The sequence below is a fragment of the Schistocerca nitens genome, chromosome 2 (assembly GCF_023898315.1).
Source record: "Schistocerca nitens isolate TAMUIC-IGC-003100 chromosome 2, iqSchNite1.1, whole genome shotgun sequence".
NCBI lineage: Eukaryota > Metazoa > Arthropoda > Insecta > Orthoptera > Acrididae > Schistocerca > Schistocerca nitens.
In genome coordinates, this window is record NC_064615.1 from 2796612 (window position 1) to 2811032 (window position 14421).

The 14421-nt window shown below is 41.6% G+C and overlaps 1 protein-coding gene across 2 annotated transcripts in view; it reads left to right on the forward strand.

The window, feature by feature from the left end:
• Nucleotides 1-14421, forward strand: part of LOC126235662 (probable multidrug resistance-associated protein lethal(2)03659) — a 338456-nt gene that overhangs the window by 215395 nt on the left and 108640 nt on the right. For both annotated transcript variants that reach the window (XM_049944383.1, XM_049944382.1), the window contains exons 10-11: nt 11793-12079; nt 14094-14277. In XM_049944383.1, coding sequence (XP_049800340.1) covers nt 11793-12079; nt 14094-14277 — 471 coding nt within the window. The remainder of the gene's footprint in view (nt 1-11792; nt 12080-14093; nt 14278-14421) is intronic.

Here is a 14421-nt window from a genome sequence, read left to right on the forward strand (position 1 = left end):
GCGAGGACCATTCGCAACCGTCTCCATGAAGCTGGGCTACGGTCCCGCACACCGTTAGGCCGTCTTCCGCTCACGCCCCAACATCGTGCAGCCCGCCTCCAGTGGTGTTGCGACAGGCGTGAATGGAGGGACGAATGGAGACGTGTCGTCTTCAGCGATGAGAGTCGCTTCTGCCTTGGTGCCAATGATGGTCGTATGCGTGTTTGGCGCCGTGCAGGTGAGCGCCACAATCAGGACTGCATACGACCGAGGCACACAGGGCCAACACCCGGCATCATGGTGTGGGGAGCGATCTCCTACACTGGCCGTACACCACTGGTGATCGTCGAGGGGACACTGAATAGTGCACGGTACATCCAAACCGTCATCGAACCCATCGTTCTACCATTCCTAGACCGGCAAGGGAACTTGCTGTTCCAACAGGACAATGCACGTCCGCATGTATCCCGTGCCACCCAACATGCTCTAGAAGGTGTAAGTCAACTACCCTGGCCAGCAAGATCTCCGGATCTGTCCCCCATTGAGCATGTTTGGGACTGGATGAAGCGTCGTCTCACGCGGTCTGCACGTCCAGCACGAACGCTGGTCCAACTGAGGCGCCAGGTGGAAATGGCATGGCAAGCCGTTCCACAGGACTACATCCAGCATCTCTACGATCGTCTCCATGGGAGAAGAGCAGCCTGCATTGCTGCGAAAGGTGGATATACACTGTACTAGTGCCGACATTGTGCTTGCTCTGTTGCCTGTGTCTATGTGCCTGTGGTTCTGTCAGCGTGATCATGTGATGTATCTGACCCCAGGAATGTGTCAATAAAGTTTCCCCTTCCTGGGACAATGAATTCACGGTGTTCTTATTTCAATTTCCAGGAGTGTATTTCTAACAGTCTCCGGATAGTATTGCGAACGGTGGTTAGAAAAGCGTTACTTTCAAAGTAAATTTCTTTTTACCCAAGATGAATTATGTTACGTGTGAGAAAGTGGGATGGATACCTAAATCACAGAGTGTTCGAAACTGAACAGCCACTTACAAAAATTTCGAGCCACGAGACATTTATGTCATAATTTTAAATTTACTGGCACATTTGAGTAATGTATCTTAAAGTATAACACACGCAAAAAAGATCAATATTACATGTGAAAGCTTAGCTTCTGTTGTAGCGTGTTAATCTTAGAGACCAATATTATATGTGAAAGCTTAGCTTTTCTTGTAGATATACGGTACTGTGTACATTAATGTAAACCGTTAACTTTTCCTCTTGTGTGTTCGCGCTATGTAACAAGTGATGTTGCTATTGGCTGACTAAAACACGTGTCCTATGCTCTGAATAGCTGCTGTCATCGGCTGGCGAGATCTCGTGGCTTGAGATACGACTCGCTTACAAAAGGACATATCAACTTCGGTTTCAACGCTCCGGAAGCTAACTCGCTGTGTCTGGTGTAATTCGAATTTATACTTTCGTAATACGAAAATATGCAGCGTATATGTTGCTGCAAAACAAAGGTCTTTCCAAAACTTCTCTGCCCCGTCTTTTCTTTTTTTTCCCGGGAAGTTCTACGCGATTGTATAAAACGTTAACCATTCAAAGGATTGATAAGTTTTACAGTTCCGAGGGAAAATCTACGGAAAACGTACTGTCACTTAGCACGGAAAAGGTGTATTTTCGCCCGGGAAAAAGCATATTTTTTAAACGGGATATCCGGGAGAAATCCGGGAATAATCCGGGAATTTTTTTTCCTTGTCCCCGTATACACCCTGTACAACTCTTGCCTGATTTAGCTGCTCTGCAAGTGTCCCTGATGTGAAGGAATCATTTATTATATTTGTTAAGGGGTCTTGTATAATCTCTATGTATTGTTTCAGTGCACACATTTTTTAGTTTTTGAACAGTTTTTTTGACTTCATTCTCTGTGGTTGGAAGTAACATCATTGTATTTAGTGCAACATTATTTACAGGTGTTATATTTGTTTGGGGGAATTTTTGCTGTAACTTCTCTGCAATACTTGAGAAATGCTCGTTTACATAGTTTGCTAAGTGCTGTGGATCGTTTATTACTTTATCCCCCCCCCCCCCCCCCCTTAGTAGTATGTTGTTCTGCATTTGTTTGCTTCTCCCCATTTCCTTTTTTATAACATCCCAGACTATTCTCTGCATTATACAGGGTGTTACAAAAAGGTACGGCCAAACTTTCAGGAAACATTCCTCACACACAAAATAAAGAAAAGATGTTATGTGGACATGTGTCCGGAAACGCTTATTTCCATGTTAGAGCTCATTTTAGTTTCGTCAGTATGTACTGCACTTAATAATAATAAATGAAAAGCACCAGTTTGCTTTTGTTCTACAATATTGTAGAACAAAAGCAAACTGGTGCTTTTCATTTATTATTATAATGTTGTTCTACCAAGAACCGACGGAAGATTCTGTTATATGATGTACTGTACTTCCTCGATTCACCGCCAGTTGGCCCAATTGAAGAAAGGTAATGTTGACTTCGGTGCTTGTGTTGACATGCGACTCATTGCTCTACAGTACTAGCATCAAGCACATCAGTACGTAGCATCTACAGGTTGGTGTTCATCACGAATGTGGTTTTGCAGTCAGTGCAATGTTTACATATGCGGAGTTGGCAGATGCCCATTTGATGTATGGATTAGCACGGGGCAATAGCCATGGCACGGTACGTTTGTATCGAGACACATTTCCAGAATGAAGGTGTCCCACCAGGAAGACGTTCGAAGCAATTGATCGGCGTCTTAGTGAGCACGGAACATTCCAGCCTATGACTCGCGACTGGGGAAGACCTAGAACGACGAGGACACCTGCAATGGACGAGGCAATTCTTCATGCAGTTGACGATAACCTTAATGTCAGTATCAGAGAAGTTGCTGCTGTACAAGGTAACGTTGACCACGTCACTGTATGGAGAGTGCTACGGGAGAACCAGTTGTTCCCGTACCATGTACAGCGTGTGCAGGCACTATCAGCAGCTGATTGGCCTCCACAGGTACACTTCTGCGAATGGTTCATCCAACAATATGTCAATCCAGAATGAGATTTTCACTCTGCAGCCGAGTGTGTGCTGATATGAAACTTCCTGACAGATTAAAACTGTGTACCCGACCGAGACTCGAACTCGGGACCTTTGCCTTTCGCGGGCAAGTGCTCTACCATCTAAGCTACCGAAGCACGACTCACGCCCGGCCTCACAGCTTTACTTCTGCCAGTATCTCGTCTCCTACCTTCCAAACTTTACAGAAGCTCTCCTGCGAACCTTGCAGAACTAGCACTCCTGAAAGAAAGGATATTGCGGAGACATGGCTTAGCCACAGCCTGGGGGATGTTTCCAGAATGAGATTTTCACTCTGCAGCTGAGTGTGCGCTGATATGAAACTTCCAGCTGTGAGGCCGGGCGTGAGTCGTGCTTCGGTAGCTCAGATGGTAGAGCACTTGCCCGCGAAAGGCAAAGGTCCCGAGTTCGAGTCTCGGTCGGGCACACAGTTTTAATCTGCCAGGAAGTTTCATATCAGTGCACACTCCGCTGCAGAGTGAAAATCTCATTCTGGAAACATCCCCCAGGCTGTGGCTAAGCCATGTCTCCGCAATATCCTTTCTTTCAGGAGTGCTAGTTCTGCAAGGTTCGCAGGAGAGCTTCTGTAAAGTTTGGAAGGTAGGAGACGAGATACTGGCAGAAGTAAAGCTGTGAGGCCGGGTGTGAGTCGTGCTTCGGTAGCTCAGATGGTAGAGCACTTGCCCGCGAAAGGCAAAGGTCCCGAGTTCGAGTCTCGGTCGGGCACACAGTTTTAATCTGCCAGGAAGTTTCATATCAGCGCACACTCCGCTGCAGAGTGAAAATCTCATTCTGGAAACATCCCCCAGGCTGTGGCTAAGCCATGTCTCCGCAATACCCTTTCTTTCAGGAGTGCTAGTTCTGCAAGGTTCGCAGGAGAGCTTCTGTAAAGTTTGGAAGGTAGGAGACGAGATACTGGCAGAAGTAAAGCTGTGAGGCCGGGCGTGAGTCGTGCTTCGGTAGCTCAGATGGTAGAGCACTTGCCCGCGAAAGGCAAAGGTCCCGAGTTCGAGTCTCGGTCGGGCACACAGTTTTAATCTGCCAGGAAGTTTCATATGTCAATCCTCATTTCAGTGCAAATGTTCTCTTTACGGATGAGGCTTCATTCCAACGTGATCAAATTGTAAATTTTCACAATCAACATGTGTGGGCTGACGAGAATCCACACGCAATTGTGCAATCACGTCATCAACACAGATTTTCTGTGAACGTTTGGGCAGGCATTGTTGGTGATGTCTTGCTTGGGCCCCATGTTCTTCCACCTACGCTCAATGGAGCACATTATTATGATTTCATACAGGATACTCTACCTGTGCTGCTAGAACATGTGCCTACATGTGCCTTTACAAGTACGACACAACATGTGGTTCATGCACGATGGAGCTCCTGCACATTTCAGTTGAAGTGTTCGTAGACTTCTCAACAACAGATTCGGTGACCGATGGATTGGTAGAGGCGGACCAATTCCGTGGCCTCCACGCTCTCCTGACCTCAACCCTCTTGACTTTCATTTATGGGAGCATTTGAAAGCTCTTGTCTACGCAATGCCGGTACCAAATGTAGAGACTCTTCGTGCTCGTATTGTGCATGGCTGTGATACAATACGCCATTCTCCAGGGTTGCATCAGCGCATCAGGGATTCCATGCGACGGAGGGTGGATGCGTGTATCCTCGCTAACGGAGGACATTTTGAACATTTCCTGTAACAAAGTGTTTGAAGTCATGATGGTACATTCTGCTGCTGTGTGTTTCCATTCCATGATTAATGTGATTTGAAGAGAAGTAATAAAATGAGCTCTAACGTGGAAAGTGGGCTTTTGCGGACACAAGTCCACATAACATATTTTCTTTCTTTGTGTGTGAGGGATGTTTCCTGAAAGTTTGGCCGTACCTTTTTGTAACACCCTGTATATTATTTTGTCATTAAATGACTTTTTTGCAGCAATCAGCACCTTCCTATGGATCTTTTTGTATCTATGATAGAAATTTACGAATTCTGGATCATTGCGACTCTTTTTCATGGAACTGAGGCATTTAAGTGTTTCGGAGGACTTCTTAATACCTGTTGTTATCCATCTGTTTTTGCGAGATGTTGATACGGACATGCATACTTTTCGAAATGCCTTTTCAAAGTTCAATTTAAATAATGTGGAAAATTTAGAGAATTTCATATTCACATTGGTTTCCTTATACATTTCATCCCAGCTTTGTTTTGCTAATTCTTTTGAAAAATCTTTTATTTTGATTTCTGATAGATGTCATTTGTAGGCTTGTAGTTTAGGGAATTATTTGAGGCCCGATTTCACTGTTGTTATTTGACAGAGGTGGTCTGATAGTGTGAGATCTTTTACAGCTACATCACATTTATCCCTGTCCATATTTGTGGCCACATGATGCAGTCACTGTACTAATCCTTGTTGCACTATTGACCAATAGCCTTTACATATTCTGTGGTTTGCAGAAGGCCCTTTTTGCTGAGGATACAACCTAAATAAATGAGCAAATGTTGGAAGAAAGTGCATCTTAAAAGTTACACTTAAGTCCTTTATGTGCAAAGGCCACAAAAGCCGCTTGGATAATCCACAAATGTTTGTCTGTTGTGCAGCTAGTGCACAGAATATCAGTAAGGTAATTTACTCAATACAGAGAGGGCACTAGACAGGCCAAAAGGCAATCTGTTATATTGATTTGATGTAGTGTAAATTAGCCGGTCAAGACCAATATCTCCAGTGATTCTTTATCGAGACACACTTAAAAACGTGCCTTTGTGAGAACAATGTTGTAGAATACCTTACTAACAGAAATTTTAGGAAAGAGTTCGTCTAAATGAGTTTAGGGTTAAGAATCAGTGTGTGCCTGATTGTAGCCTTCATGTTTCCTTCCCAACAATTTTAACTTCATACTTATTGTTCAGTGGAATGAGGTAGGCTTTGCAAAATCCTGGACTTGCTGTTGGCTTTAAGACAATATGCGACTGAAAAGCAACTGCTTTCCCTAAACCAGAAATTAAGTATAAAAATGTCAATGACAGCATAGGTTACTGATGAGCTGATGGAGTGTATTAAAAATGTGATGAAAATCCAAAAGCAGAATATGCATCAAGGTCAAATATATTCTCAACCGACAGATTCACAGCGGCCAAACGTGACAATGTTTTAAAAGCCTGGTGATAAGTGATCATCAGTTGCATATGACCTAGAAGTGGCACCTTACGGTGGCCATCAGCCTGAGACTTTGTTTGCTTTGTACTGAGCAGGGTACCTTGCACACTCCGGGTGGTTTATCACTGTAATCGATACACTGGTATCTAAAAAAAAGTCACTGGAATGTATTGCACTGTTGCGTACTGCAAAATTTTATGTGGCAACAACATATAACCACTGCCTGAAATATTATTAATGTGCATCAAATGGTACCACTGCTTGGTGCCTGTTGTGCTGTGGCATGCCTCTGCAATGTGACACTCACAATACTCATCCTTATAATGTGGACATTCCTGTTTGGGATGTGAGGAAAAACAATCTAGACAACTTGGACACAAAGTTTGTCACCATGAACACCACCAGCTACTAGCTTGTGGTTGTAGAGATTGCAGCTAGGTGGTTGCTGCTGAATGGAACATATTCATTATTTTAGAGTCTATGGCAGCATCTCACTGCACTGTATCACTACAGCTCTGGACCACCTGGGAAATATCAAAGGTGCAGACAAATTTGGTTGCACTGCTTGCAATATTTCAAATTCATTCAGAATTGGCAGCACCGGAGATAGGGAGGGATCTGATTAACTGAAATCTTGCATGAGGATCTCGTCATCTGGGGCTAAGTGAGTCACTATATCACAAATTAAACTTTCTTTTTATGAGTGATCTCATTCTAACATAAATTTGCGAATATACTGAACCCCTGAAATTCCCCAATCCAAGCTGCATAACTGCAGTGTATGACCTGCATTGTCATAAGAATCCTAGCTCCATTGCTGGATGAGCACAACATTACACATATTGATATGTTTGTACAGTTAATTTGCACATCTGATGTGGGTAAAAAAATAGTATTCACTTTATTCCATAAGATTTCGGGATTGCAGCCGGATCGCATCGACTTCTTTCCACGATATTTCGGCTGCCAACCTTACAGCCATCTTCAGGCGAGTGTTTGACACTGGAGATTGCTAGTGCAAGTCGCTCTAATTATACTTAAAAGTGCCGCAGGCGCGCATGCGCAAGTTACCGTAGCATGCGCGCCACCTGTCGATTCCAAGGCCCTCTACAATATTACTGCATCTATGGAGCGCCAACGAATGCATGAAAAAAGTAAAACATGCACACAGATGTGTCCAAAACAATAAAAGGAAAATTTCAATATTAAATTTAAAATTACTTGTCGCTCGACATGTCAGAAGCCATAAAAAGTTTTCTTTTGGTTGAAATTAAAGAAATCAACGGGTCCCAGGCCTTATTCAATAAAAAGCCGCCATCACGATTAATGAGATTTTCCACTAAACGTATTTCGACGGATTCCTTCACAACTGAATCCCAGAAGGATCTCGATGGGGCCAAGATTTTCATGGCCGAATAATCCATAGTATGTCCTGTGGATATACAATGTTCGGCTATGGCCGACTTACTGGGCTGTAAAAGGCGAGTGTGGCGCTCATGTTCAACGCAGCGGTCGTGTACTGTGCGTGTGGTTTGACCAATGTAGGCTTTCCCACACTCGCAAGGTATTTTATAAATTCCAGCCTTCCGTAATCCCAGATCATCCTTGGCTGAGCCCAGAAGAGCACGAGTCTTTGTAGGTGGCCGGAAGATTGCTTTCACACGATGTTTCTTTAAAATTCTGCCAACTTTCGATGAAATGTTCACGACATATGGGAGAAATGCTCTGGACTTAAACACCTCCTTATCCTCTTGATCTTGTGGGTGGTCACGATTTTTCCTCCTTAAAGCAGTACTGACCTGATGTGCAGAATATCCATTATGTTGAAATACCGATTTCAAGTGCTCTAATTCGTCTGCAAGGCTGTCTTTATCAGACACGACATGTGCCCTATGCACCAACGTTCGAAGAACACCCATAGTTTGTGACGGGTGATGACAGCTTGACGCCTGTAGGTACAGATCCGTATGCGTGGGTTTCCGATAGACAGAATGCCCCAATGACCCATCCACCCTGCGTTTAACCATGACGTCCAGAAATGGTAGGCAACCATCCTTTTCCACTTCCATTGTAAACTGAATGTTTGTGTGGATGGAATTCAGATGTTGTAAAAACCGTGAAAGCTCTTCTTCACCGTGAGACCACACTACAAAGGTATCGTCCACGTACCGCCAGAAGACTGTTGGTTTCAACATCGCCGAATCGAGAGCCCTCTCCTCAAAGTCTTCCATATAAAAGTTGGCTACCAGAGGGGACAGAGGACTGCCCATGGCAACACCGTCAAGTTGCTCAAAATATTCATTATTAAATAGAAAGTAAGTAGAGGACAGGGCATGGTGAAACAGCGCCGTTATATCGGCCGTAAACTTATTGCTGATAAGTGACAATGAATCCAAAAGAGGGACCCTCGTGAAGAGTGAAACGACATCGAAACTTACTAACAAGTCCGAATCCTTCAGCTGTAGTGTTCTCAGTCTATTGATAAAGTCCGCAGAGTTGCGAATATGGTGCGTACATTTGCCAACGAAAGGTCTCAGTAGCGATGCCAAATGACTAGATAAATCATATGTTGGAGCACCGATATTGCTCACTATGGGGCGTAAGGGCACATTATCCTTATGGATCTTTGGAAGACCATATAACCTAGGTGGAATAGAACTGTGAGGTCTCAATCTTTTCACAACTTCTTGCGGCAGAGAAGAGGAGTTTAGCAACTCTGACGTTTTCCTTTCTACTTTCCGAGTAGGGTCTTTATCAAGCTTCCTGTATGTTGTCTCACTCAGCAAACTATATATCTTCTGATCATACATATCACGTGGCAACAGCACAGCAGCATTCCCCTTATCCGCCGGAAGGACCACCGTCTGAGGATCTTCCCGTAACTTGCGCAGCGCAGCCCTTTCCATTGAAGAAATGTTGCTCTTCTGAGGACGAGTTCTTGTAAGGGCGCGACATGTTTCCCGCCTGATTTCTTCTGCTGCTTCACTGGATAGAGGCCTGACAGCTTCTTCAACAGCACTAATAAAATCTGTTAAAGGTAAGGTCCTAGGTGTTGGTGCGAAGTTCAGACCTTTCCCAAGTACCAACAGTGTCACATTGTCTAAATCCTTATCCGTGAAATTTACCACAGAGCGTCGAAAAACATCTTCTTGTTGTGACGTTGCTGAGAGTCGGTCGAACTTCAATGATTGCCTTAAAGAATACTCCTGACGGACCCAGTCTGATTTGGCCCATGTTACACCATCGACCCATTCCCAGGAGAGGGAAGGAAGATTAGATGCAATCTCCATATGCAAATAAAACAGCTCTTTCGAAACCATGTCCAGTTCCCGGCGAGTAAAGCGTATCCTCTCCTTCACAAGGGCTAAACTTGCTTTACGAGTGATGAACTTCGCAATCTCCAGTGTCAAACACTCACCTGAAGATGGCTGTAAGGTTGGCAGCCGAAATATCGTGGAAAGAAGTTGATGAGATCCGGCTGCAATCCCGAAATCTTATGGAATATTCGATACGCCGGGAAAATTTCAAGAGTCACAGTATTCACTTTATTCATCTAATCAAAATGCCTGCATCATAACTATTTGAAGATGTATAATTTTGCATACTAATGACCAACACAAATCAACATATGCGAAAAATAAAAGTTTGACATCAGTGCCATCTCTGTCAGCCAGATAACTTAATGAATGGAAAACAGAAGGCTTTTGTCTACAAACTGACTATTGGAGGGATTTTAAAGAATGGCAGAATGATGTTAGCATCATATTCGTGCAGAATCGATGCAGGGTCCACCATGAAGTTGAAGATGTAGATGAAAATCATAATGATGGTTGGAAAATTTCACTAGTGTCCTGTTGTAGACTATATTTTAACAGTGTAATGTTCCGAAATGAATGAATGGAGAAAAGTATCTCATCTCTCACATAAACATAAAATGAGAATAATTTCTTAAAAAGCAGATATTTTGTGTGACTAAAAAAGCACCATTTTTTCAACCCAGCACTTTTTCTGCGAAATCTATTCTGCTTAGGTGCTCTCTAACCAAAGATTATTCAAAGTTTATTAGTGACAGTTAATTGTCAATATAGCTTACTAAAGAATTATATTATGAAAAGGATAATTCCTACTCACTATACAGCGGAGATGCTGAGTTGCAGATAGATAAAACAAAAATTAAGCTTTCAGTAAGTAAGCTTTCAGCCAACAGGGCCTTTGTCCAACATAGACAATACACACACACAGCAGTACTCTGGATTTGTTTGTAGGTAACACCCTTAAAGGAGATGTAATTGAGGATGAGGATATGGTTGGTCATGGCGGCTAGGAAGGAGGTTGTTGGTTTGGAATCCATTGGGACATTGGGAAAGGTAGTGTTCAATAGCAGTAAGGCCATGGGCATGTTAGTGTATAGGGATGTGGCATTAATGGTGACCACATGGTGCCCTGCTTTTCTGAATAGTGCAACAGGAACCCCCCTGCAATACATCCTACATTCCTGTTATCCTCCTAGCCTCAACTTTCATTAGTCATTGTTCTCATCCATCTATCCCCTTTCCTGTTTCCATTCCAGCACTACACAGCCCTTTATTTCACCAACTCACCCATATTCGACAAATGCCTTGTTTGCTGATAGATTACTTTCTGGCAGTCTTTTTGTTGTGCCTATCTTCGAAACAGCATCTCTGATATATGGTGAATAGGAACTATAGTTTTCATGGTATTGTTACATTCCATCCTGGATTTTCCATTGTTTGTTTTTACTGAAGAAGTATTTACAGTTACTTTTCTGTGTCAATGTAAAGTTGCAAAGAGACAGGAGGAGAAATTTTAAGTACTTAAAAGTAAAAAGAAATGTTCTTAGAGTTTGGAACTTTTAGTTCTTTCCTTAGATAAGGCTGGAAAGGAAGGGCACATCATTCAGACACCACATTGAGAGGGACCCAACTGTTGTGAAGTTGATGCAAGACATGATGAAGGAGAAGGTGTCAGAGTGAAAGTACAGAGATATTGCATTGATAAGCATTGTCAGGAGATGATAGAAGAATAGAGTGGGAAGTAAACATAAATTAAAGGAGAAGAGAAATGAAAAGAGGAATGAATAGCAGAAGAGGAGAACAAAAAGAAAAGAGAGTGTGCAGCTTTGTATATTGGAATGGCCACCACTGAAGTACGTGAGCATTTAAATGGACACAAAAGAATTGCCCACCTTCAGGAGACCAGCAATCAGCTCTTGTAACACATCATCATCATGGACTTAATGCCTACTAACAATCCCCACTTTATTCTCACTGGTAGATTTTCATTATTTACTCAGTTGTTTACTGTGGTTTGAATTAACCAATGATGGATTTGGAGAAAGTTCTAGTGGATGGTTGCTTGCTATATTGACGTGCATTTGAATCTATTCCACTACCATAAAAGTACTCCTGCATGGTATGATTTAAAGAGTGTGGTACAGGATAAATGAAATAAATATGAGCCATGGCTTTACTGAAGTTGTTCGTATCGAGGAAAAAGAGAAAAAGAAATTGCTTTCATAATGTTATCTTCTTATTGTTTCAGAGCTCACTACTTCATGTTCTTCTCCGAGAACTTCCTCTAACTTCAGGATCAATAACAACAGACAGAAAAATTTCATATGCTTCTCAGGATGCTTGGTTGTTTGTTGGAACAGTACGTCAGAATATCTTGTTTGGACAGCCATATGATCACAGAAAGTATAAAGAGGTAGTAAAAGCATGTGCACTGAAAAGGGATTTTGAACTATTTCCAAATGGTGATAAAACTCTTGTTGGTGAAAGAGGTGTCTCTCTAAGTGGTGGTCAGAGAGCACGAATAAATCTTGCAAGGTAAAAGCAATCATGCATTTATCATTCTTAATCCTGCAACTTTACATTTAGATACATACTGAGTTTGGAAGTAAGATAGCTGTAAGAGTAGTAAAATACAGGGTGAGCAAAATAAAATTGGACCAGGAAATATGTATAACAGTGGCAGGGAACTGAGCTTTGTTAATCAAAAGGAGAAGTATCCATCATTGCAAATGCTGACAACTGTGATTTATATGCATTGGTTGCTGTCACATGTCTACTTTTGCATATCTTCCACGTGCTCTGTGCCAAGTACTTTGCTGTGTAATTATCTTTGACTGATTGATAGGAACAGATATTTTTAGTGACCAGGTGAATATATCACAAAATAGTGTGTGTTATAAAACATTGTGTAGGAATAAACTTTTCATGGAGACATTGGGTTTCAAATTTATCTTCGATAAGAATACATGCAACAGTAATAAATTAAAACTTGTGCTGAGGCTGGGACTTGAACCTGGGTCTCCTGTTTACTAGGCCAATATGTTATCCACTACAGCACCCTGGCATTGTGGCCAACATCACTGCATTGATGATCAGTCTTTATCAAATGTAATGTTGAGACTCAGTATGTCTCCAGGACAATGTTATTCCATCAGGTCAAAAGATCGCCTACATGTGAGGTATAGGTAGGATTTCTCCCTTATGTACAATGCTGGGGTGCCATATTGGAGAGCCTCAGCAATAATGATGATTTCAGAATGGAAATTTCAAGGTGGTCTGAGGTGCGAACTGAAGTTCATACTAGGGAGGGTATTGGACCAGGGTAGTTTGTGTAGCTGTGTTAGCCACAGTGCCAGGCTGGTGTAGTGGATAACATATCTGCCTAGTAACCAGGAGACCTGAGTTCAAGTTGTGGCCTTGGCACAGGTTTTTTGTTTTCATTACTTCAGCTTTTATCCTTATCAGAAACAATATGTGTTCATTCTTGAGTGTTACGTGAAGCACGGTTCATGAAAAAACTATGCAGAGATGTTTGTACAAGAGTTTAAGACTATATGTGTTTTGGCAAAGCCTCTAGTAAAGTTTACAACATAAAACTTAGTGGAAAAATTGTGTGAAATGGGCTCTGTTGAGAGTAAAAACCAGAACTTTCCAAAAAGAGTTTGAACATAAGAAAATGTTGCTTGGATCTAGTTGTAAATATTTTACGGGCCAGTTTTATTTCGTTCAACCTTTATACTTCAACATTAAAAGATGTAAGCTACAGAACTTATTTTATATTTCACTTAAAAAATAGGAAGAACACATACACTCAGAATAAAATTTAGAGCAGAATATGAAAGAAATTAACGTTGATTCTGAAACTACTGTGAAACTCTACAAATAGGGGCCTGCTTACCCCTCATACTAACTGATATCCTCAGCTCTTGAATCTAAAGAGCCTGAAAATTTGCAGGAGTGGCTTATAACATGGTTTTTAATTTTATTTCGGATTACATCTGTTGGAAGCTTGATGAAAACCTCATAGGAGATAGGACTGTACCCATTTTTGTCACATTCCCTGTGTACCAACCAATTTCAGACTTTTTAAGGTATAAAATGTAGCCATTACATGTTGTTCTCGATCCAGTGAAGCAAGACCTCTAAATATGCAATACATATTCATATACTGGATATTTCGAATTTTCAGCATGGTTTTCATTTAGTTCCACATATCGTACAATTTTTGTGCTCTGAAGCTCTGAATGACTTATCTTCTATTTGAAACATGTATCAATATTTAATAACATTCTTCTATTTACAAAATCTATTCCCTTTCAAAACTTTTCCTTCTTTTTCTTACTTTTTTTAATTTTACAAGAAAGAAAACATCTCTTATTTCTGTGGAATATTTTGAATATTTTGTTATCTCAGCCCATCCTTCATAGTTTTCACATATATCATCATTTTTTAATCTATGTTTAACAACTGTCTGTTTTAGCATTTAGAAAGTATTCAGTTACTATGTAACACAGCTAACTGAACAACATTTATTCATTGTGTTTTGCAGGGCAGTCTACAGAGATGCAGATATATATTTACTAGATGATCCTCTGTCTGCTGTTGATGCACATGTTGGTAAACATCTGTTTCAAGAATGTATCAATGGTTATTTATGTAGAAAGACACGAATTTTAGTCACTCATCAACTGCAATATCTCAAGGATGCTGACTTGATTGTTATTCTCAACAATGTGAGTTCAACATTTGAACCAATGTATTGGTGCTGATACAAATGATAAGAATGCAACAATGTTTTCCACACAATCTTGATAATTGCTTATGTGCAATTTCAGCATATCACTCAGTGTGTTAGTCTCCAGCCATTACATAATTTA